The sequence below is a fragment of the Anser brachyrhynchus genome (genome assembly GCF_964034855.1).
Source record: "Anser brachyrhynchus genome assembly, chromosome: 6".
NCBI classification, from domain to species: domain Eukaryota; kingdom Metazoa; phylum Chordata; class Aves; order Anseriformes; family Anatidae; genus Anser; species Anser brachyrhynchus.
In genome coordinates, this window is record NC_137700.1 from 23650606 (window position 1) to 23669305 (window position 18700).

The 18700-nt window shown below is 60.6% G+C and overlaps 6 protein-coding genes across 8 annotated transcripts; 3 read left to right on the top strand and 3 right to left on the bottom strand.

The window, feature by feature from the left end:
- The first annotated feature begins 24 nt into the window (after positions 1-24).
- On the top strand, positions 25-3134 carry PAOX (polyamine oxidase). Its single transcript, XM_080598616.1, has 7 exons — positions 25-301; positions 414-903; positions 1015-1214; positions 1516-1771; positions 2032-2144; positions 2326-2483; positions 2983-3134. The coding sequence occupies exons 1-7, from the start codon at positions 154-156 to the stop codon at positions 3112-3114; spliced, it is 1497 nt and encodes a 498-aa protein (XP_080454742.1). The 5' UTR covers positions 25-153; the 3' UTR covers positions 3115-3134.
- A 386-nt stretch (positions 3135-3520) lies between these two features.
- Positions 3521-6212, top strand: MTG1 (mitochondrial ribosome associated GTPase 1). The gene is made up of 11 exons (XM_080598627.1): positions 3521-3730; positions 3798-3861; positions 4085-4190; positions 4273-4353; positions 4546-4602; positions 4841-4931; positions 5018-5079; positions 5305-5401; positions 5608-5689; positions 5780-5892; positions 6011-6212. Exons 1-11 carry the CDS (start codon positions 3592-3594, stop codon positions 6106-6108), a joined length of 990 nt encoding a protein of 329 aa, XP_080454753.1. The 5' UTR covers positions 3521-3591; the 3' UTR covers positions 6109-6212.
- A 287-nt stretch (positions 6213-6499) lies between these two features.
- Positions 6500-7594, bottom strand: SPRN (shadow of prion protein). Its single transcript, XM_080598633.1, has 2 exons — positions 7492-7594; positions 6500-7112 (listed from the first exon to the last, which is right to left on the bottom strand). Exon 2 carries the CDS (start codon positions 7100-7102, stop codon positions 6716-6718), a length of 387 nt encoding a protein of 128 aa, XP_080454759.1. The 5' UTR covers positions 7103-7112; positions 7492-7594; the 3' UTR covers positions 6500-6715.
- Positions 7561-9334, top strand: ECHS1 (enoyl-CoA hydratase, short chain 1). The gene is made up of 8 exons (XM_080598628.1): positions 7561-7754; positions 7912-8109; positions 8186-8313; positions 8387-8486; positions 8570-8674; positions 8750-8869; positions 8947-9014; positions 9103-9334. Exons 1-8 carry the CDS (start codon positions 7619-7621, stop codon positions 9166-9168), a joined length of 921 nt encoding a protein of 306 aa, XP_080454754.1. The 5' UTR covers positions 7561-7618; the 3' UTR covers positions 9169-9334.
- Positions 8252-12179, bottom strand: LOC308197692 (uncharacterized protein). 3 transcript variants are annotated; one of them, XM_080598631.1, is made up of 4 exons: positions 10392-12179; positions 10253-10311; positions 10040-10077; positions 8252-9934 (listed from the first exon to the last, which is right to left on the bottom strand). In XM_080598631.1, exons 1-4 carry the CDS (start codon positions 10863-10865, stop codon positions 9768-9770), a joined length of 738 nt encoding a protein of 245 aa, XP_080454757.1. In that variant the 5' UTR covers positions 10866-12179; the 3' UTR covers positions 8252-9767. The 3 variants fall into 3 exon arrangements, with proteins under 3 accessions (XP_080454757.1, XP_080454756.1, XP_080454755.1); XM_080598630.1 differs by having other exon boundaries at positions 10013-10077; XM_080598629.1 differs by having other exon boundaries at positions 8252-10077.
- A 150-nt stretch (positions 12180-12329) lies between these two features.
- On the bottom strand, positions 12330-18664 carry ZNF511 (zinc finger protein 511; the record flags this gene model as incomplete). The annotated part of the gene is made up of 6 exons (XM_080598632.1): positions 12330-14263; positions 16193-16378; positions 17262-17386; positions 17597-17798; positions 18376-18449; positions 18530-18664. The coding sequence occupies 6 exons, from the start codon at positions 18662-18664 to the stop codon at positions 14194-14196; spliced, it is 792 nt and encodes a 263-aa protein (XP_080454758.1). The 3' UTR covers positions 12330-14193.
- Positions 18665-18700: the final 36 nt, after the last annotated feature.

Here is an 18700-nt window from a genome sequence, read left to right on the forward strand (position 1 = left end):
CTGCAAGGCCGCGGAGACGGTTAAAGGCCACAACACCCGTACGCGCACGTACAGAACAAAATAATCATCACAACAATTGCTCGCAGGGGCCTTCTCTCGCACGGGCGCGTGGCCACGCAGATCCGGGGTGTCCCCGGAAGCGGCGCGGGCGCCATGGAGGGCGGCGGCGGGCGGCGGGTGCTGGTGGTGGGCGCGGGGCTGGCGGCGCTGGGGGCGGCGCAGCGGCTGCAGGGCCCCGGCGCTGTCCGGCTGCTGGAGGCGGGGAGCCGCGCCGGGGGCCGCATCTGGAGCCGCCCCTTCGGTAGGGAGCGGGGGGAGCACGGCGCTGGGGGAGGGGAAGGGGGGGGGGGGGGGGGGGGCGGCTCCGTGCTCGGGGTCGGGAGCCCCGGGGTGAGCCCGTCCCCCTCCTGCAGCCTCGGGGCTGGCGGAGCTGGGCGCGCACTGGATCCACGGGCCCTCGGAGGGGAACCCCGTCTTTCGCCTGGCCTCCTGCTGGGGCCTGCTGGGGCCCGGCGCTGCCGAGGAGGAGAACCAGCGGGTGGAGGCGGGGGGGCACCCGCTGCTGCCCTGCGTCACCTACGGCAGCTCGGGGAAGGTGCTGAGCCCCGAGCTGGTGAGCAGCACCCGCGCCCTCTTCGCTGAGCTGCTGGGCTCGACCCAGGCCTTCCTCCATGCCAAGGAGCTGCCTGCTGCCGGCGTGGGGCAGTACCTGCGGGCAGAGCTCGCCCGGCTGGCCCACGCCTGGGATGAGAATGAGGACAGCAAGCGGCTCCGGCTGGCCATCCTCAGCACCTGTCTCAAGCTGGAGTGCTGCATCAGCGGCACCCATAGCATGGACCTGGTGGCCCTGGGGTCCTTTGGGGAGTACACCTCGCTGCCCGGCCTGGACTGCACCTTCCCGGGGTAAGTGTGGGGCAGGGAGCAGAGGGGAGCGCTGGGGACGCCCTGGTGGGGTCCCACACAGGGTGACCAAGCGGGGAAGGTAGGCATCCCTGCTGTCATCCTCTCCCACAGCGGCTACAGCAGCCTGCCCGACCGCATGCTCGCAGCTCTGCCTGAGGGCACCGTCCTGCTCAACAAGCCAGTGAAAACCATCCAGTGGCAGGGGTCCTTCTGTGAGAAGGGGGATGTGGCAAGGATCTTCCCCGTCCGGGTGGAGTGCGAGGACGGTGACTCCTTCCTCGCTGACCACGCCATCATCACCGTCCCGCTGGGTGAGACCACCGATTCCCTGCCGGGCCCATCCCCTGGTACCCAGTCCCTGCCCCACACCACGAGGGGATGTTCCTGTCCGCTGCTGCTGGCTGGCAAGGCTGAAGATGGGCAGGATTGGCCTGAGCCCCTTCCCAGCCTCCCCTTCCCACGGACCACAAGGAGGAAGCATCCCGAACCCAAGCACTGGGGCCCTACTCCCTTCCCTGACTGCTGCATCACCCTGCTGAGCCCCACTGCCACCCCAGGCTCAGTGAGCAGCCGGATTGCAGTGGAAGGAGCTGCCTGATCTTCTCTCTGTAGGTTTCCTCAAAGAACACCATCAGGACTTTTTCCAGCCCCCCCTGCCCAAACGGAAAGCAGAGGCCATTCGCCGCCTGGGCTTCGGCACCAACAACAAGATCTTCCTGGAGTTCGAGCAGCCCTTCTGGGAGCCCGAGCAGCAGCTCCTGGAAGTGGTGTGGGAGGACGAGTCGCCCCTTGCAGAGCCCAGCACTGACCTGGAGGCCAGCTGGTTCAAGAAGCTCATCGGCTTTGTGGTCCTCCAGCCACCAGAGCAGTATGTGGCTGGGCGCTTCAGCCCCACACCACGGCATCTCTGCGGTGCTGGCAGGCAGTGCTATGTTTGGGCACCTTCAGGGCAACGTGAATGAGCATCTCGGTCCCGTCTGTGGCGTCAAGCCTTCACAGAGCTGCTGTCAGCTCTGGCTGCGGCACAGTGGGAACGGTGGTGTTCCCAGGGCAGAGAGGGCTCTTGCCTGCGCGGATCCAGCCCCATCGCCTGCTGTCCTGATGGGTGCCCTCCTCTCCCTCCCCCAGGCTCGGGCACGTCCTCTGTGGCTTCATTGCTGGGAAGGAGGCGGAGTACATGGAGACGCTAAGCGATGCAGAGGTTCTCCGCACCATGACCAGCGTTCTCCGCACGCTGACAGGTACCTGCTCCCCTACCCGCTGCCGCCCAGTGGGACCAGGGTGACTGCCTTCAGAGATGGAAGATCCCCTGAATCTCCGTGCAAGAGCTCCCAGGCTGCTTAGGCAGAAGGCTGGGGGGCTCTCCCGACACCCGGAGTGGTGCTGGGAGGACAGGTCTCAGCTTTGTCCCCATGTGTGTAGGGAACCCACGCCTGCCTGCTCCCCGGAGCATGCTCCGGTCCCAGTGGCACAGTGCACCCTACACCCGGGGCTCCTACAGTTACGTGGCTGTTGGCAGCTCAGGGGATGACATCGACGCGCTGGCCCAGCCTCTGCCTGAGGATGCATCAGACCCCAGGGTAATACCCTGTAATTACCCAGGGTAATTACAGATGGCGGGTGTATGGGACCCATGGGACAGCCACCCTGGTGCTGTTCCTCTGACTGGGTGGAGATGCGTGGGGATGGGTGGCCACAGGTGGCAATAGGGCACCCCAAGAAGGACAGGGAGACGGCTTCTGCTCTGTTCAGGAGTCCACGATGCTCGAGTCCTCCTGCCGAGCTTCAGGGATGAGGGGGGGTACCCCATTCCCATAAACTCTGGGGACGTGCAGCTTCCCCCCACCCACCTTCCGGCATCCTCAGGCCACGCAGTATTCCTCCTGGGCCTCTGCCGCGGTGCCTGAGGCGTACAGAGGCGCCTGCCTCTTGCTCCCCGCAGAGCTGCGCAGCGGGCTGTGCATGCGAGGGGGCACCCCCCCCTCCCCCCGCCGGACCCCGGGGATGGTGGGAGGCCTCTGGGTCCTGGGGGAGCTGCTTCAGGAGCAGCTGGGGAGCTCACCTCCCGCCTCCCCGCAGCCGCTGCAGCTCCTCTTCGCCGGCGAGGCCACCCACCGCACCTTCTACTCCACCACGCACGGGGCGCTGCTGTCGGGCTGGCGGGAGGCCGACCGACTCAACCGGCTGCCGCGAGCCGCCGACCGGCAATAAAACCCGCCTGGCCGCTGCCATCCGAGCCTCCTTTATTGAACGCGGGGCCGCCGGGGGCCCCCCCCCGGCCCCGCGGGGCCCGCAGCGCCGCTAGTACCAGTTGGTGCCGGCGATCATGAAGCGCGTGTCGTCCAGCGGGGCCGTCGCCGGGCCTGGCTGCGGGGCGGGCTGGAGGGCGGGCTGGAGGGCAGGCTCCGCGGCGGGCCCCGGGGCGGGCGGCGGCTGGGGGGCGGCGGCGGGCGGCGGGGGGGGGGGCGGCGGGGACCGCGGGGGGCGCCCCTCGGGCCCCGCCCGGCCCCGCCGCCGAGGCTTCGCCCCCCGCCGCAGGCTCGGCAGGGCGCGGCGTCGCCATGGCTCTGAGGGGAGAACGGCGACGGGCGGGGCGGGGCGGGACGGGGCGGAGCGGAGCGAGGCCCCGGCCCCCGGTGGCGGCCCCGCCTCCTCCCTCCCCTGCCCGCCGCCGCCGCTCGCGCCGCCATGACGGGGTGGGCGGGAGCGCTGAGAGCGGCCGCCGCCGCCGCGGGCGGGCCTCGCTCGGGGCCCGGCGCCTTCCGGGCTCGTTTCGACTTCGGCGGCCGCGACGTGGCCTCCTGGTTCCCCGGGCACATGGCCAAAGGTGAGGGCCCGGCGGCGGGCGAGCCCCTCCGCGGGCGTCCCGCCGCTCACCCGGCGCTGCGTTCCAGGGCTGCGGCAGATGCGGGGCTCCCTGCGGCGCGCCGACTGCCTCGTCGAGGTGCACGACGCTCGCATATCCTCCGCCACGGCACCCTCCCCGGCACCTCGCCCCGTGTCCTATCGCCCCCCGCTGCCCTGGCCCAAGTCCCTTAACCCTCCCCTTCCCCCCCCCACTGTACGAGCCCTGTCACCCCCAAACTGGCCCCCGGACCCTCCTCTCCCCCCCCAGCCCTTCTGTTTTCCCCAGTATCTGCCCCCACTGCCAGCACACGGTCGTTCACCTTAGCAGCGTGCACATCCCGCTGTCAGGCCGTAACCCCATGCTGCAGGAGGCACTGGGCATCCGCCCACACGTTCTGGTTCTGAACAAGATGGACCTGGCCGACCCTCGCCAGCAGCCGGTGAGCACAAGGGGTGCTGGAGCTGGCCAGGGTCCTGTGGGGCCACTGCAGGACGGTGCCAGGAGTGCCTCTGTCTCCACAGAGAGTCCTGGAGCAGCTGAAGCAGCAGGGATGTTTGCACGTTGTCTTTGCTGATTGCCAGCGGGACAACAATGTCAAGAAGGTAACGGGACAGCAGCCCCAGTGTGGCTCCCCGCTGCGCCATGCTGTGGGGAGGTGACATGTAGTAGCATGCCTGGTGACCAGCATCGCTGGTTCACGGCATCCCACGCCTCCAAGGTTGGCTCCAGTTGGCCAAGGTGCCCCATCCTCTCCTTGGCCCCAAGTGAGAGCCCTTCTCCCCGCTTCCCTGCAGATTGTCCCCCTGGTTGCCAAGCTCATCGACAGCAGCCCCCGCTACCACAGGGCTGAGGTAAGAAGAGACAAGACTGCAAGCACGTGTGCAATGTCACTCTGGGCCTGCGGTCTCAGTGCGGCACCAGCAAGTGGGTGACCAGGGAATCAGGGCTGCAGGCACCTCCCTCTCCCGCTGAGGAGAGGGTGCTGCACGCCTGGAAGTGCCGGCAAACACTGGGCTGCTTCTGTGTGGCTGCTGAGGTGTAGCTGGCTGGTAACCGGCTTCTGCCTGCGTGTATCCTCCTTGCTTCCAGAACGCCGAGTACAGCATCATGGTGATCGGTGTGCCCAACGTGGGCAAGTCGTCACTCATCAACTCGCTGCGGAGGCTGCACCTCAGAAAGGGTATTTCTCTGGCGTGGGAAGGAGGCACTGGCATTGCCGTGCCGAGGCAAGTCACTTGTTTCCCTCACTCTCTCCTTTCCCCAAAGGAAAAGCCACCGCAGTCGGTGGCGAGCCGGGTGTCACCAAGGCAGTGCTGACCAGAATTCAGGTACTGTCCATTTTCTCCCTGCCAGCTGGGTGAGTGCTGGCCTTGGGGAAGGGCCTGTGCACTTGCTGTCCTCAGAAGCCTGTCAAGGTACCCCGTTACTTTGCAGCAAGACTCCAATGAAGAGCTCAGCTTGTTAGTGGTGTCACCACCCCTGCCTGAGCCTGTGTTGCTAATTACTGGGCCACGTGTCCCTGCCTGTGTAACAGCCCCGCCGTCCCACTGCAGGTCTGTGAGACGCCCCTCATGTATCTGGTGGACACTCCTGGAGTGCTGCCCCCGAAGTTGGGGGACGTGGAGACAGGCATGAAGCTGGCACTGTGTGGTAAGATGCATTCAGGGCCTGAGCTGGCGCTGGCCACTGGGCAGAGCAGCGCCATTGTCCACAGCCAACGCTTGAGGGCTTTGTGTCTGGCCTAGTGTCCACAGGCCATGCATGGGTGCAGGGAGAGGTGACAGGGCTGGGAGCGGGGCTGCCGTAGTGCAGAGCTGAGGCAGGCTGAAGGTGCTGGGACTTGCCCTCTCTTCCAGGAGCTATCCGCGACCACCTGGTCGGGGAGGACATCATGGCTGACTACCTGCTGTACACGCTGAACAGGCAGCAGCAATTTGGGTGAGCATGGCGCGGAGATGGGGAGGAGCCGGAGGCACCCTGAGGCGCAGCCACGTGCCGGGCCGGGTGGCAGCCACGTCCTTCTGGCAGGTACGTGCAGCACTATGGGCTGCCTGAGGCCAGTGACGACATTGGGCATGTGCTGAAGCATGTGGCGCTCATCCTGGGCAAGACGCAGAAGGTGAAGGTGCTCACGGGAACAGGTGAGTGTAGGGCACTCTATGGTCCTTGGGTTTTGGGGGGTTGTAGGGCTGTGGACTCTGCTGAGGGCTTGCACCAGCCTCTGGCACCTTCCTTCATGTCCGCTGCCTCCTTCTCCAGGGAATGTCAACGTGACGATGCTCAACTACTCAGCTGCTGCTTACGAGTTCCTGCGTGCCTTCCGTGCCGGACGCCTGGGCAAGGTGACGCTGGACTGAGGGATGGGGTCAGCGTGGGCTCACCAAGGGGCGCAGAGATCTCAGCAACAGCAGGGAGGCGGACCCTGGCAGCATGGGGGTATGATTAAAGCGGCTTTTGTTGATCTGTGCCTTGCTGGAACTTGTGTGGCTGGGGGGGGCGGGGGTGGGTTGTGCCATGGGCACTGCCCTGTATTGTTGCTGTGGGGGATGAGGTGCCTCAGGGATGGCTGTGGCCACCCCGCAAGGACTGGGGGAAGAGGGTGCCTCCAGCAGAAATCAAACACTGCAGTCGCAACCTCCAGCCCCAGATAAAACCACTGTGGCCCTGGAACAGGGGCTTCGGCTGCCCCAGGGCGCTCAGCTTGTGCCACCCATCCCGTATTCCGTGCTTGGGCCGCAGCCAGTCACGTGTACTTTCTGCCTGGCTTTATTGCTGCGCTGTCACTGCCGAAACATCGAGAATCCCACGTGCGAAGGGGTGGTACAAACAGGGGCACCTGAGGTGGTGGGGCTCAGCATTGGCGCAGCGAGGCCGTGAGCCCGGGGCTCTGTGGGGTCCTGCCCCACAGCGGGGGCACCTCTGGCCAGGTACAGGTGTCTGGTCCTCGTTGGGGGGTGGGCAGGATCAGGCCACCAAGCGGTGCAGGAGGGCAGCGAGCGGGCAGAGCCAGGAGGCGACCTGGCCCCACGCCGCCCAGCCCGGGGCCACCGAGGTCCACGCGCCGGCCGTCCCGTTGCCCTCGCGGTACTCGATGCCGTCGTCAGGCCCGCCGGCCAGCCGGGCTCGCTGCAGCGCGGCCCCCGCCGCTGCCCCGCCAGCCGCCGCCGCCGCCGCGACGCGCAGGGCCCCGCCGTAGCGGGGCAGGGCCCTCGGCCGGCTGCGGGCAGCCCCCCGCGCCCTGCCCCGTGCGGACCCGCGGGCGCCCCCGCGCCCACCCTTGCCGGCGGCCACGTCGCAGAAGGCGGCGGCGAGCAGCATCAGCGTCCAGCACCACGCCACGCGCCGCCTCATCCCGCGGGACCTGCGCACAGGGAGGGCCGGGCTGCGAGCACGTGCAGAGCGTGCCGGGGTTGCGCGCGCGCCCTCGCTCACGCGACGCTCGAGGGGCGTGCGGGCGTACCACGCGCAGCAGCGCACGGGGTGCGTGCACGTGCGCCCCGCTGAGTCCTGCACGGGCAGCGCGCACCCTCCGGCGCGCCCACGTGCGGACTGGCGCTCGGCCCCGAGGGGCGGCTGCCGGCACCGCCGCGCGGGCCGCGTGCCCGCGCCCAGATCACGCCCGCGGGTGCGCGCTCCCCGCTCCTTCCCCCCCCCCCCCCCGCGCGTCGCCGCCGTGCACCGCCGCGGCCGCGCGCTTCCACGCACGCGCGCGATCGCTCCCGCCCGCGCCCCGCGCTCACCGGGCCCGGGGCCGCCGCCGGTTCCGCTCCGCTCCGCGGCGTGGGGCGGGGCCGCGCCGGCCAACGGGCGCTCGGCGGGGGCGGGGGGTGTGGCCTCGGCCGCCGTCCGCCGCCGCGCTCCGCTGCCATGGCTGCCGCCGTGCGCGCGCTGCTCCGCCCCGCCGCCGTCGCCCGCCGCCTGCTCGGTCCCGGCCCCGTCCCCGGCCCCGTCCCGCTTCCGCCGGGCCGGCCCCTGCCGGCGGCGCGGGGCTGCAGCAGCGCCGGTGAGCCGGGCACCGGGAGCGCCCCGCGGGGCGAGGGGGCGCCGCGCCGGCCGAAGGTCGCCTCGAAATGGCGGCGGGCGGCGCGGCGCTGGGAGCGGGGCGGGGGGCGCGGGGTTGCCGCCGACGGCGGCGTGACCGGTTACGGGGCCGCGGGCAGGGCCCCCCTTCCAGTTCCTGCAGGTGCAGAAGGCGGGGGCCAAGGGCAGCGTGGGCCTGATCCGGCTGCAGCGGCCGCAGGCGCTGAACGCCCTCTGCGAGGGGCTGATGGCGGAGCTGCGGCGGGCGCTCGACGCCTTCGAGGCCGACGCGCAGGTGGGCGCCATCGTCATCACCGGCAGCGACAAGGCCTTCGCAGGTAGCGCCGCCGCCCGCCTCCCCGCCCTGCTCGCCTCGGGGTCCCCGCGCCCCGACCGCCCCTGCTCCCGTTGCAGCCGGCGCCGACATCAAGGAGATGCAGGGCAAAAGCTTCCAGCAGTGCTACGGCGGCGCCTTCCTGGCCGGCTGGGACCGGGTGGCCACCGTCCGGAAGCCCACTATCGCCGCTGTCAACGGCTACGCCGTGAGTGTCCCTGTGTCCCCGCGTGCCCTCCGCCACACGCCCCGCGCCCACGCTAACCCTGCTGTGTGGCCAGCTGGGCGGCGGGTGTGAGCTGGCCATGATGTGCGACATCATCTACGCTGGGGAGACGGCGCAGTTCGGGCAGCCCGAAATCCTGCTGGGGACGATCCCAGGTGAGCGCGGGTCGCGCAGCCCCCTCGACAGGGCAGGGACAGCTGGGGGTCCCCGCCCGCTGTGCCTAGCACCCCTTCCCCAGGCGCTGGCGGGACGCAGAGGCTAACCAGGGCGGTGGGGAAGTCGCTGGCCATGGAGATGGTGCTCACTGGGGATCGGATCTCGGCGGCGGAGGCCAAGGCAGCAGGTAGGGATGTGGGTGAGGCCAGCATCACGGTGACACTCCCCCAGCCCTGCTGCTAGCTCCCTGCTTGTCCCCTAGGTCTCGTCAGCAAGGTCTTCCCCGTGGACAAGCTGCTGGACGCGGCCATCAGCTGTGCTGAGAAGATTGCCGGCAACTCCAAGCTGGTGGTGGCTATGGCAAAGGAATCTGTCAACGCTGGTATGGGTTTTTAGGGGTAGGGGGCACCATGGGAGGTGCTGGCTGCACGGTGTCCCCATCTTCTCCCCCTGTCCCAGCCTTTGAGACAACACTGGCGGAGGGGAACAGGACAGAGAAGCGGCTCTTCTACGCCACCTTTGCCACCGTGAGTGTGGGGCCGGCCCTGGGTGCATTGTGCGGGTGGAGCAGGGCCACGGCCTCCCTCCCCCCCCCAACCTCTACTCTTCCGCTAGGATGACCGCAAGGAAGGGATGACGGCGTTTGTGGAAAAGCGCAAAGCGAACTTCACTGACAGCTGAGCTGCGATGGCACAGGTGTCGGCTGCCATTTGTCACCCGTGTGCCTCAGCTGGGCGTACGCCCTGCCCCCAGCACCACATCACCCTGCTTACCTCTGCGCTGGGCAAGGCGATCCCTGTCAGAGAGTTCGACATCGCTATTAAAAGGCTTTCCTGGTGCTGCCGCAGCATCCGTGTCCTTGCTGGTAGCCAGGCAGGGGCCCGCCCAAGCTGGGAAGTGTTGGGGTTTGCTGAGATCCCCACACCGCACCGGGGTGATGGGCTGAGCCCCCTCCCAGCCTGTCGAGGTTCCCCAAAACTGAGAATTTTGGGGCTGTGCTGTGGTACAGAATCATAGGATCATTAAGGTTGGAAAAGACCTCCACGATCATCTGATCCAGCTGTCCCGCTACCACCAATATTACCCACTAAACCCACATGCCCCTAAGTACCACATCCAACCTTTCCTTAAACACCCCCGGATGGTATAGAACTGTAGAACTGTGCTCCTGGCAGAAACGAGGAGACAACCAGGATAAGGAGTGCGGAGAGGTTTTATTGGGGGGCTACTGGGGAGGGCAGAGCCCCTCGTCTGCAGCCCGGGCAGGGCCACAGTCCCACTCAGCCATGGTAGAGGTGGTCGCGGTCCTTCTCAGGGCCGTTCTGCACCTCCATGGACAGAGCCAGGGGTTTCCCGAGGTCAGCAGGCTCCTCGGCCTCGGCCTCCGCTACAGAGTGGTAGAGGTGGTCGCGGTCCTCCTCCGGTCCCGCCTGGACTTGGGGTGACCCTGCAGGGGGGAGCAGAGGTTGTAAGTGGCCAAGGCGGTGGCACAAGGCCTGGGCGCTGCCAGGACAGACAATGCTACCTGCTCCAGCATCCTTGGCCCATTCACCTTCTTCTGGTGGCTCCACCGCTCTTCGACCCAGGAGGCTGGAAGGGAGAGCAGAGGCAGCATGTGGGGCAGCGGGGCTGGCAAATCGCACGCAGCGAGAGCAGTGCATTCCCCCTGAGGTGCCTTATGCTTGGGGGTGTTGTTTTGCCTGCTGCTTTTCCCAGCCAGATCCATCACCACCCCCCTGAACAGCGGTGCCATGATATTTCTTACATTTCCTTCACCAGATCCAGCTTCACGTCCACATCCTCCCCAACAGGGCCGTCGAGAGCCTGCAGGAGAGAGGGGGGCACGCATGAGGGCAGTGGCTCCTCGCATCAGGGTTCCTTGCACCGCAGAGGCTCAGGCTCACCTGGGTGCCCCTGGGGGCCAGCAGGAGGAGAGCGGTGCCCAGCAGGACGGCCGCACCGCACAGAGCCATGGCTGCCTCTGCCCGCGCCTGGCCTTCGCCCCGCACTTTGTCCTCAGGTGCGGTGCAGCCACGTGTCCCCTGGTGCTCCGTGGGGAAGCAGTGCCGGTGCACCCTGCCCTGCACTGCTGCACCTGCACCCTGCCGTACACTGGGGCACATGCACTTCACCATGTGCCACTGCAGCTGCACCCCGCCGTGCACTACTGGGCTTTGCTGCGCAGGCGGGTGAGCAGTACAGAAGGGGGTCGTCGGTGTTTTAAGAAAGGAATTGGCCACCAGCAGGGCATTGAGATGGTCCGTCCCAGCACACAGTGGTGCGGTGTGGGCCTGTGTTTTGTGGCTCGCACCCCAAGCGCCAGGGAGGTGATGGTGGACGTGCTGCATTTTGTCCACGTTATTCCAAGTGCTGCACATGGCTTCAGTGGCTACAGCACTGCCAGGACTGCTGCCACTGTAATGGTTGAGCTAGCAGCTGCTGGGGCCTGGAGCAGTGCATGAGGCAGTGAGTGTGTGGGCATTTCCTCAGCAGCACCTCCTGCACGTGACAGAGCTTCCTGCTCACCTTGTGCCTGAATCCCAGTGGGATTTTGGTGCCATCTCCCACCTGTTGCAGCAGGATGGTGCTGGTGGGCGCCAGCAGCAGGCGAGTAGCAGGTGAGCAGCAGGCAATCCTGCCATTTTAGTGCATTGGGTGGAAGTGGTGAATCTGGGGCTTGTCCTCTGCTCTGACCCTCGGGTACAGCTTGTGAATGAGGCAGAATAACTGGGAGGAGAAAAAGCCTAGAGCTGGCTGCTTTTTCCTTTGTTGGGTTTTTGTTTTCTTTTCTTTTCATTTTCTGGGGCATAAAACCTCTGCAGCAAGCCAAAGCTGCTCAACCACCTCCTCTTCTTGCAGTGCTGGACTTGGGCAGTGCTGGAGCCAGAGACAGCACCTCCAAGATTCATAGAATAGAATCACAGAATGGTTTGGGTTGGGAGGAACCTTAAAGCCCATCCGGTTCCAAACCCTGCCACAGGCAGGGGCACCTCCTATTAGACCAAGGTTGCCCAGAGCCCCATCCAACCTGGCCTTGGGCACTGCTGGGGTAGAGCATCCACAGCCTCTCTGGGCAGCCTGGGACAGTGTCTTGCCACCCTCACAGTGAAGAATTTCTTCCTACTATCTAACCTAAACCTACTCTCGGTTTAAAGCTATTCCCCCTTGTCCTGTCACTACACCCCCTGACAAAGAGCCCCTCTCCAGCTTTCCTGTAGCCCCCGTTAGGCACTGGAATTCTGCTATCAGGTCTCTCTGGAGCCTTTTCTACTCCAGGCTGAACAATCCCAGCTCCCTCAGCCTGTCTTCACAAGGAGAGGTGCTCCAGCCTCTTGATCGTCCTCGTGGCTTCCTCTGGACCCTCTCCGACAGGTCCCTCCTGTGCTGGCTGCTCCTGAACTGCAGCTGGGGCCTCACGAGACCTGTCTTCTGCAGCACAGGGCTCCCGGGCTGGCGAAGTAGGGGGAGCTGGAAAGATCTCCGTCTTTGAAGGCTGCAAGACCTCAGGGTGGCACCCGGCCACATCCCAAGTCCACTGATGGCTCCAGTGACTGGAGACAGCCCTGCAGGCCTGGCATCCCCAGCAGCAGCACTGCCAGGGAGGAGCGAGCTGGGGGCGAGGGATGGAAGAACCAGGCTCCAAGAGCCACCAGCCACGGGGTAGTGTGCCACCAGAGACATGCCAGGGATGCCAAAGCTAAGCGGGGGTCACACCACATGCCCTTCACTTCCTTGCTTGAAATAAAGTTTTCTCAACAGCACCAGCCACCCAGGAAAGGCTGGCCCGTGGACTCTGCAAAAAGCTGATCCCCCCGCCAAAAGAGGCAGCAATGAGCCCAGAGTCTGTGACTATGATTTTTACTTATTTTTTTAAGACCAAGGGTGGACACTCAGAGTCTGGGAAAAATGAAGAAAGATGTTTCCAGATGGAAGCTTCAGAGCTAAACATACAATGGGGAGCACTGAGCAGCAGACTTGGTATCTCCTGTGTGATCTTCATACCTCAGCACACCCGAGCCTGCAGGCTCAGGGACTTAACATTTTCAGTTATCTCAGCACGGAAATATCTCATTAGGGGCTTCCTGCTTCGGGATGTGCTTTTTTTGATGGCCTACCTCTGCTGCTGGAGGCCCCAGGGCAGTGCATGGTGCTTGCTGCACTGCTGAAGTTGTGGGTGGTGGCAGGCACCAGATGTGGGGTGGCATCCCTCCTTCTGCAATATCCTCCATCCTGTTTGTCCCTCCCAGCACCTGTGCTTCCCTCTGCACAGCCTTCACTCTGTCCCTGCCCTCCCTTTCCACATTTCCCTCCAACCCTCCACTCTACTCAGCTCCAGTGGGTTTGTTGGCCAGGGACCGCTGTAGCTGAGGAGCAAGGATTAAAGCTGGACAAACCAGCTGTTTTAAACAGAATGAAACATTTTAAAACTCACAAGGAAATCACTTATGTCCCTTTAAAAATTGCTCTCTGCTCCTATTTGCAAGAAGTTTTCAAAGACTTTTTTTGCCTTTTGTTCCTTCTAGAGAGGAGAGAAGGAAAAAAAGCAATTACGGATCCTAAGCTTCTTGGATAAATGCCATACCAGTGACCTCCTGTGATTTTTTTTTCTTTATGGATGGAAAAATCATCTCCATCATCAATTGATTTTGGAGTTATTTGGGGCAAAGGCCAAAGGTTCCTTCTGTCTTTCTGGCTCCACCTGCATTGCAAGACAGCACCTTTACTCTCACCTCCACGTTGCAGTGCTCTGCTGCAGGTTGGAACTTTTTGCTAGCAACTGGTGACAAGAAACCAAAGTTCACCCCACCCCATGTCCATATGCTGTCAGCAGGGCTGTTTGCACCATGATCTTTCAATAATGCTGCTAGAAAACGTCAGACAAAAAGTAAGCTAGACTGTGAAAGTGTTGTGCCTTGTTATCTAGGGGCTTTCAGACATACTCTGCTCAGTACACTGAAGGCAAGATTGCAGAAGATACAGGTATGGCAAATATAATGTTTTTTCTGCATGCATGGTTTCACGCAGGAGCAGCGCAGCCCTAAGCCACTCCAACAGCCCTTCTCAGACACTGCTCCATACAAACACAGTCCTCACCTGTAGGTGAGTAAGGCTGGTAGGGAAGTGTGATGATACTCATCCAGCAGGCCAGCTGATGGGGCTGGGAGGATGCAGGGCTTCCTAGAAGAAGAGGGCATACAGTGGATGTTTCTCTGTGTTACCCCTGCTGCATTTTTGGCAGCGATTAAGTCTGTGCAATTCGTGTGACTGTCTGGAGCTCAGAAAATCATTTACCAAGATCAGGCAAGGTATGTCTAGAAAGCTGCTACTACCCCGAGGAGTCCTGCTGCTGATGAGACACAACAACTCAGCAGCACAGAGGCAGACAAATTTATCTGTAGTTTGGATTTGGGGGTATCAGAGAAGAGAGCTTTGTGGCTCATGGAGGATGAACATAAGCATGGCTCTGCTCAGAAATCCTCTCAAAGGGATGAGGTACGCAGACACAAAGGGACTGTAGCAAAGCACCTCCCGAGATATTTTTGCATCCCAAACCACACAACCCCTGTTGTCTCCTTTCCACTTTCCCGTAAGGGAGTGGATCCTTGCATGTGACTGCAAATATTCCTGCATGGCCACGGCACCATCGATAATGTCTGCTGGTGGTGGCAGCTGGTGTCTTTTCATCTTGTGACTATCTCTAGTGCTTCAGACTTTCTTCCTTGGGCCTTTGAATCCCCGGGTGGCACCTTGCCCGAAGCAAATTGTGGATGGGACCCTGGAAAGAGAGACATCTGTTAACATGCATTTGTGAGATCTTTGCTCTTCGTGTATCAGCAGAGGTCCTGCTGTGACCATTCAATTATCAGGAACGGTCATGCTTTAAAATGAGAAGCTGGCTTAGCCCAAGAATGCAAGGCAACGGTGCTGGAGTTGAATGAGTTAAGTGATCTTTATTTGATATCGGTGCAGAACTGACTGCTGCACAGAGTAAGACTTGAAGCACAGGGCTCAGCTGCAGCCTGTGTTAGGAAGTCTTGCAGAAACAGTCACTTATTTCAGCTTTTGCCAGCACATTAAGCACTGCAGGAGCTCTGTAGGATACAAGTTGCTAGTGCAAAGGTCTGGCTGCACACTGATTCGCTTGGACAAGCTCTCAGTATGCTTATAGCCAGCCTGTTTCTCAACACCCATGCCCATCCCTTAACACCCCACCTCCCACAGGATCACTGGGATGTTTTATGCCTTGCGTTATTTCCAGCACCCAGGATGGGAAGAGCAAGGTATCACAGACACCAAAGCAAAATTTCTAAATCGCCAAAGCCTATTTCAAAATATGGGGGAAATACTGTCTTCTTTTCCATTTATTCTGCACATTTCATTTATGTGCTGGAGGGCTCTCCTCTCTCTTCACAAGCAGGTACAAACTGTTACAAAATGTATTATGCCACTGGGCAATTAGAGTGTTTTTTTTTGTGGAGGTGTATGATTGCGAAGAGCAGAAGCAACAGTAAAAGTGAGGCCTTTCAGCAAAGCCTCTTATGACCAGGAGCATCATGTCAAATTCAAGACAGCTTTTCTTCCTTGCTTATAACCTGTTACTCCTGAAAAAGCAGTCGAGTTTAAAATGTCACTCTGTCAGCCAGTTAGCATCACCTTAACCCCATGGACATGTAAAGCCACAGTTTTCTGTCACATAGACCATTACATGCTACTGTCAAAAGCAGACCCAGTAGGCTGTAGCATGTTGGTGAGCACTTTCAGACTTGGTTTCACAACTTAGAGTTGTGAAACAGCATAATTTCACAGACAAAGCAAAGTGCAAATGCCAATGAAAGTGCGAGGGAGCTGAGGTCCCTGTGTGGCACTCTGGCACAGTTGTGGGCGCACCACGCTTCTTCCAGACTGCGAGCCTGTCTCAGATGCAGCAAACTCAGAACAAAGTATCCCTTTGCTAGCTGGAATAGTATAAGGAAAACCTGGAACTATTGGTGCCGAGACCAGGATACTTGAACTATATTGACCATTAACACTGTTACTAAAATGTCAATAATCCAGGTGCTGTGAAGAGGGTGACACGCTGCTTCAGTGACCTTTGGATCATATCACATGCTGCTACTGTGTGTAGATTTTACAGTAAGTGATAAAGGTGATTTGAAATCAAGTCAAGGCAGTATTAGGCTGTTCAGATTCAATTTTCTGTAATGCTTTTATCTAAAAAACAGAAAATACAGCAATGCTGATCTGGCCTTGGGAAAGGTAAGTAGGGTGTTCACCTACTTTATTTATACCTTGTCCTGTGACTGCATGGGAGCCCAGAAAGCTACAGCCAAACACACCAGCTTGGCCCGGAGTCAGCTGGGATGGGAAAGTGCTACAAAGCAGGACGGAAACTTGTTTGAATACTTTAGGGCTTAGACTCCAACTGAATTACCTTCAGACCCATGCCATTCTGCAGTACTCTGGGAAGAGATCATGGGCTGGCAGAGTAACAGAAAAAACTTGCTAACAAGGCTTTCACAGCATACATACACTTTTTATTCCTTATGCTTTTCTCTTTTTTAAAAAGGGCTTTTAAAAAATAAATGGAAATATTACCTCTTTTATCTTCAATACAGAGACACCCTGAGCTGTGTTGCAGTATGAAATTAAGATGGTACGGTTCCAACCCTGGAAATTTTTGCCTGTGAAGGCAATTGGTACAGACCTGGATTTATAGAGTCGTTTCTCTGGCACTGAGGGGCTGGGGCTGGCTGCAGGCTGAGGGATCTCCATGCTCTCACTGGGCCCTACTTCCATGGGGTCCACTTGGAATTGCTCCGAAGTCTCCATGCTGACATCCATTGGCACACTTGCACCCTGCTGCGTGGGACAGCTCATCTGCTTGGTGCCACTGCAGAGACAAAATTTTGTATCCTTTCTCAGCAGATGCCATGTGAGCCCAGAGCAAAAGAAACAAAAGGTATTTCATGATGAAGTTATAAAGCAGGTCAAGTCAGACTTTTGTGAGTTATTGCATGAAAGACATTTGGCTACACAAAACACCCACAGAGGTCATAAAGCTGCTTGAGAGCTAAGCAAAAGTATTTAGCACCGCTGCGTTATAGCACACAGCTTAGTCCCTAAGTTTTATTCTTCTATCCATAAAGCATAACTTACTCACAGGCTTGATTCCCAACTTAGCTTGGACAGGACCTCTGAAGGCTTTTAGTCCAATCCTCTGCCTCAAACAGGATTTACTGTGTGACTGGAGCAGGTCACCCAAGCAAGCGCTGAAAGACTCCATAGACCCAGGCTCCCTGTCCCTTTGGGCACCCATCACATGGCTGCACCCCCATGGCAGGAAAGGAATTTTCTCTTCACCCCATCATCCAGGTCACTGACGATGGTTTTAAGCAATATCAGTCCCTGTGTTAATCCCTGTAGTAAATGCAGCGCTCGAAATGAGCAGCCAGCTGGGAAAACCATCCACTAAATTTACAAAGGCTCCCTATGCTCTACTCACACTTTTCGGGAGTGGAATATCTCAAAGAGCTGCAGATAAAGCAGGAAACATGCAAAAGGTGATGCAGAGAGACATTGGACTTTGCATTTAAACTCGAGAAAGCATGAGAGAACTAAGACACACTTCAACATTAAGATAAGGCAGAAAACTTAATTTCTGAGTCTTATAAGGTAAAAACTTGCTTACTCTGGAAAGGGAGCAAACCAGCAGAGAAGCACAACACTACCTCTACGTGGGAAAGCCAGTTGTGATACTGCAATTCAGCAGTTACCTCTTCACTTTCTTTGGTTTACCAAATCGGAAGTCAGCAGGATAAAGGTGAACGGTGACCAAGTGATCCTTTCTGTCGTTGCTGCTCTTGAATTTCTCTGTACAGCCTTCTACCAAGCACTTGTACTGAAAGACAGGAAAAAAGGACATCACTGGCAAAGGCAACCTATGGGGGATGCAGGATCATTTTGGTGGGTTCCCCTCCTCCTTCATAATGTCTGAATGGAGCAAAACTAGAAGTTAATGTGGGCTTTCCCAGTCTTACTGCCTTGCCAGCCTCCCGCCACACACAGGACAACTGCCACTTCCACAGGACTCAGCCAGTGGAAGACTCACCATGTTCTGTTTCTCGGCCATTATCTGGAAGAGTGAGTCATGCCACTCCAAGATGTGGATATCCAAGAGATGCCCTGAAGGAAAGGAGCGCTTGCAGAAGGAGCAGACATTCCTGTGCAGCGTGTTGTAGTGGTGCTCATAGCCCTCCAGGGTGTCAAAGACCTGGGAGCACCCAGAGATGTGACAACAGAATTCAGACACCCTGCGAGGAAATGAGGACATCAACAGTATGTTACAGCCATACTCAATATATAAATTAGTGCCTTAATGTAAGCTGCATGTATCTCTTTAGAAGATTTTATTTAACTGTGGCCTTTTTAAGAAGAAAGGGGAGAAGAAGAATTGCGGCCTGCAGCTCCCTCACGGGGAGCAGAGGGGCAGGCGCTGAGCTCTGCTCTCTGGGGACAGCGACAGGACCCGAGGGAACGGCACGGAGCTGGGACAGGGGAGGTCAGGCCGGTGTTAGGGAAAGGTTCTGCACCCAGAGAGTGGTCGGGCACTGGGACAGGCTGCCCAGGGACTGGGCACAGCACCGAGCCTGACAGAGCTGAAGGAGCGTTTGGACACCGCTCTCAGACACAGGGTTTGGGGTTTGGGTGGTGCTGTGTGGAGCCAGGAGCTGGGCTCGGTGATCCCTGCGGGACCCTGCCAGCTCGGGGTACTCGATGACTTCTTCGCGAGCAATCCGTAAACCAGACCAAAAGACGCGACGGAGTTAGGACCGTAACGGTGCCGCCCGCTGGGGTCCCCTGTCGGCTGCCACAACCCCAGCACCGAACCTGGGTCTCTCCGCCTCCTCGGCCCGGCCCGTGAGGGCGTCCCGCAGGTACAGGTGCCTCTGCACGTCGCCGTCCTGCAAGAGGAGAGGCGAGCTGGGGGCTGCCCGCGGCCGCGCCGCTGCCCCCCGCCCCGCCTCGCCCCGCTCCGCCTCACCTCCAGCAGCGGGTGCTGCGGGCCCAGGCGCAGGCGGCGCGGGGCGAAGGAGAAGGGCGGCCGCGGCGGAGCCCGGCGGGGCGGCGGGGCGGGGGGCGGCGGGGGCCGCTCCCGCAGGCGGCCGAGCAGCGCCATGGGGCCGGGCCGGGCAGCGCGCAGGCGCCGGCAGCG

Coding starts and splice junctions, on each gene's coding strand:
- PAOX (XM_080598616.1), top strand. CDS start 154: ATGGAGGGCGGCGGCGGGCGGCGGGTGCTGGTGGTGGGCGCGGGGCTG. Junction 1,772..2,031: donor GTCCTCCAGCCACCAGAGCA/GTATGTGGCTGG, acceptor TCCCTCCCCCAG/GCTCGGGCACGTCCTCTGTG. Junction 2,484..2,982: donor AGGATGCATCAGACCCCAGG/GTAATACCCTGT, acceptor GCCTCCCCGCAG/CCGCTGCAGCTCCTCTTCGC.
- MTG1 (XM_080598627.1), top strand. CDS start 3,592: ATGACGGGGTGGGCGGGAGCGCTGAGAGCGGCCGCCGCCGCCGCGGGC. Junction 4,603..4,840: donor CCCGCTACCACAGGGCTGAG/GTAAGAAGAGAC, acceptor CCTTGCTTCCAG/AACGCCGAGTACAGCATCAT. Junction 5,402..5,607: donor CATGAAGCTGGCACTGTGTG/GTAAGATGCATT, acceptor CCTCTCTTCCAG/GAGCTATCCGCGACCACCTG.
- SPRN (XM_080598633.1), bottom strand. CDS start 7,102: ATGAGGCGGCGCGTGGCGTGGTGCTGGACGCTGATGCTGCTCGCCGCC.
- ECHS1 (XM_080598628.1), top strand. CDS start 7,619: ATGGCTGCCGCCGTGCGCGCGCTGCTCCGCCCCGCCGCCGTCGCCCGC. Junction 7,755..7,911: donor GCGGGGCTGCAGCAGCGCCG/GTGAGCCGGGCA, acceptor GGCCGCGGGCAG/GGCCCCCCTTCCAGTTCCTG. Junction 8,110..8,185: donor CAGCGACAAGGCCTTCGCAG/GTAGCGCCGCCG, acceptor CTCCCGTTGCAG/CCGGCGCCGACATCAAGGAG.
- LOC308197692 (XM_080598629.1), bottom strand. CDS start 10,865: ATGTGCAGCACTTGGAATAACGTGGACAAAATGCAGCACGTCCACCAT. Junction 10,312..10,391: donor TGGCCCCCAGGGGCACCCAG/GTGAGCCTGAGC, acceptor TCTCTCCTGCAG/GCTCTCGACGGCCCTGTTGG. Junction 10,078..10,252: donor CTGGATCTGGTGAAGGAAAT/GTAAGAAATATC, acceptor TCTCCCTTCCAG/CCTCCTGGGTCGAAGAGCGG.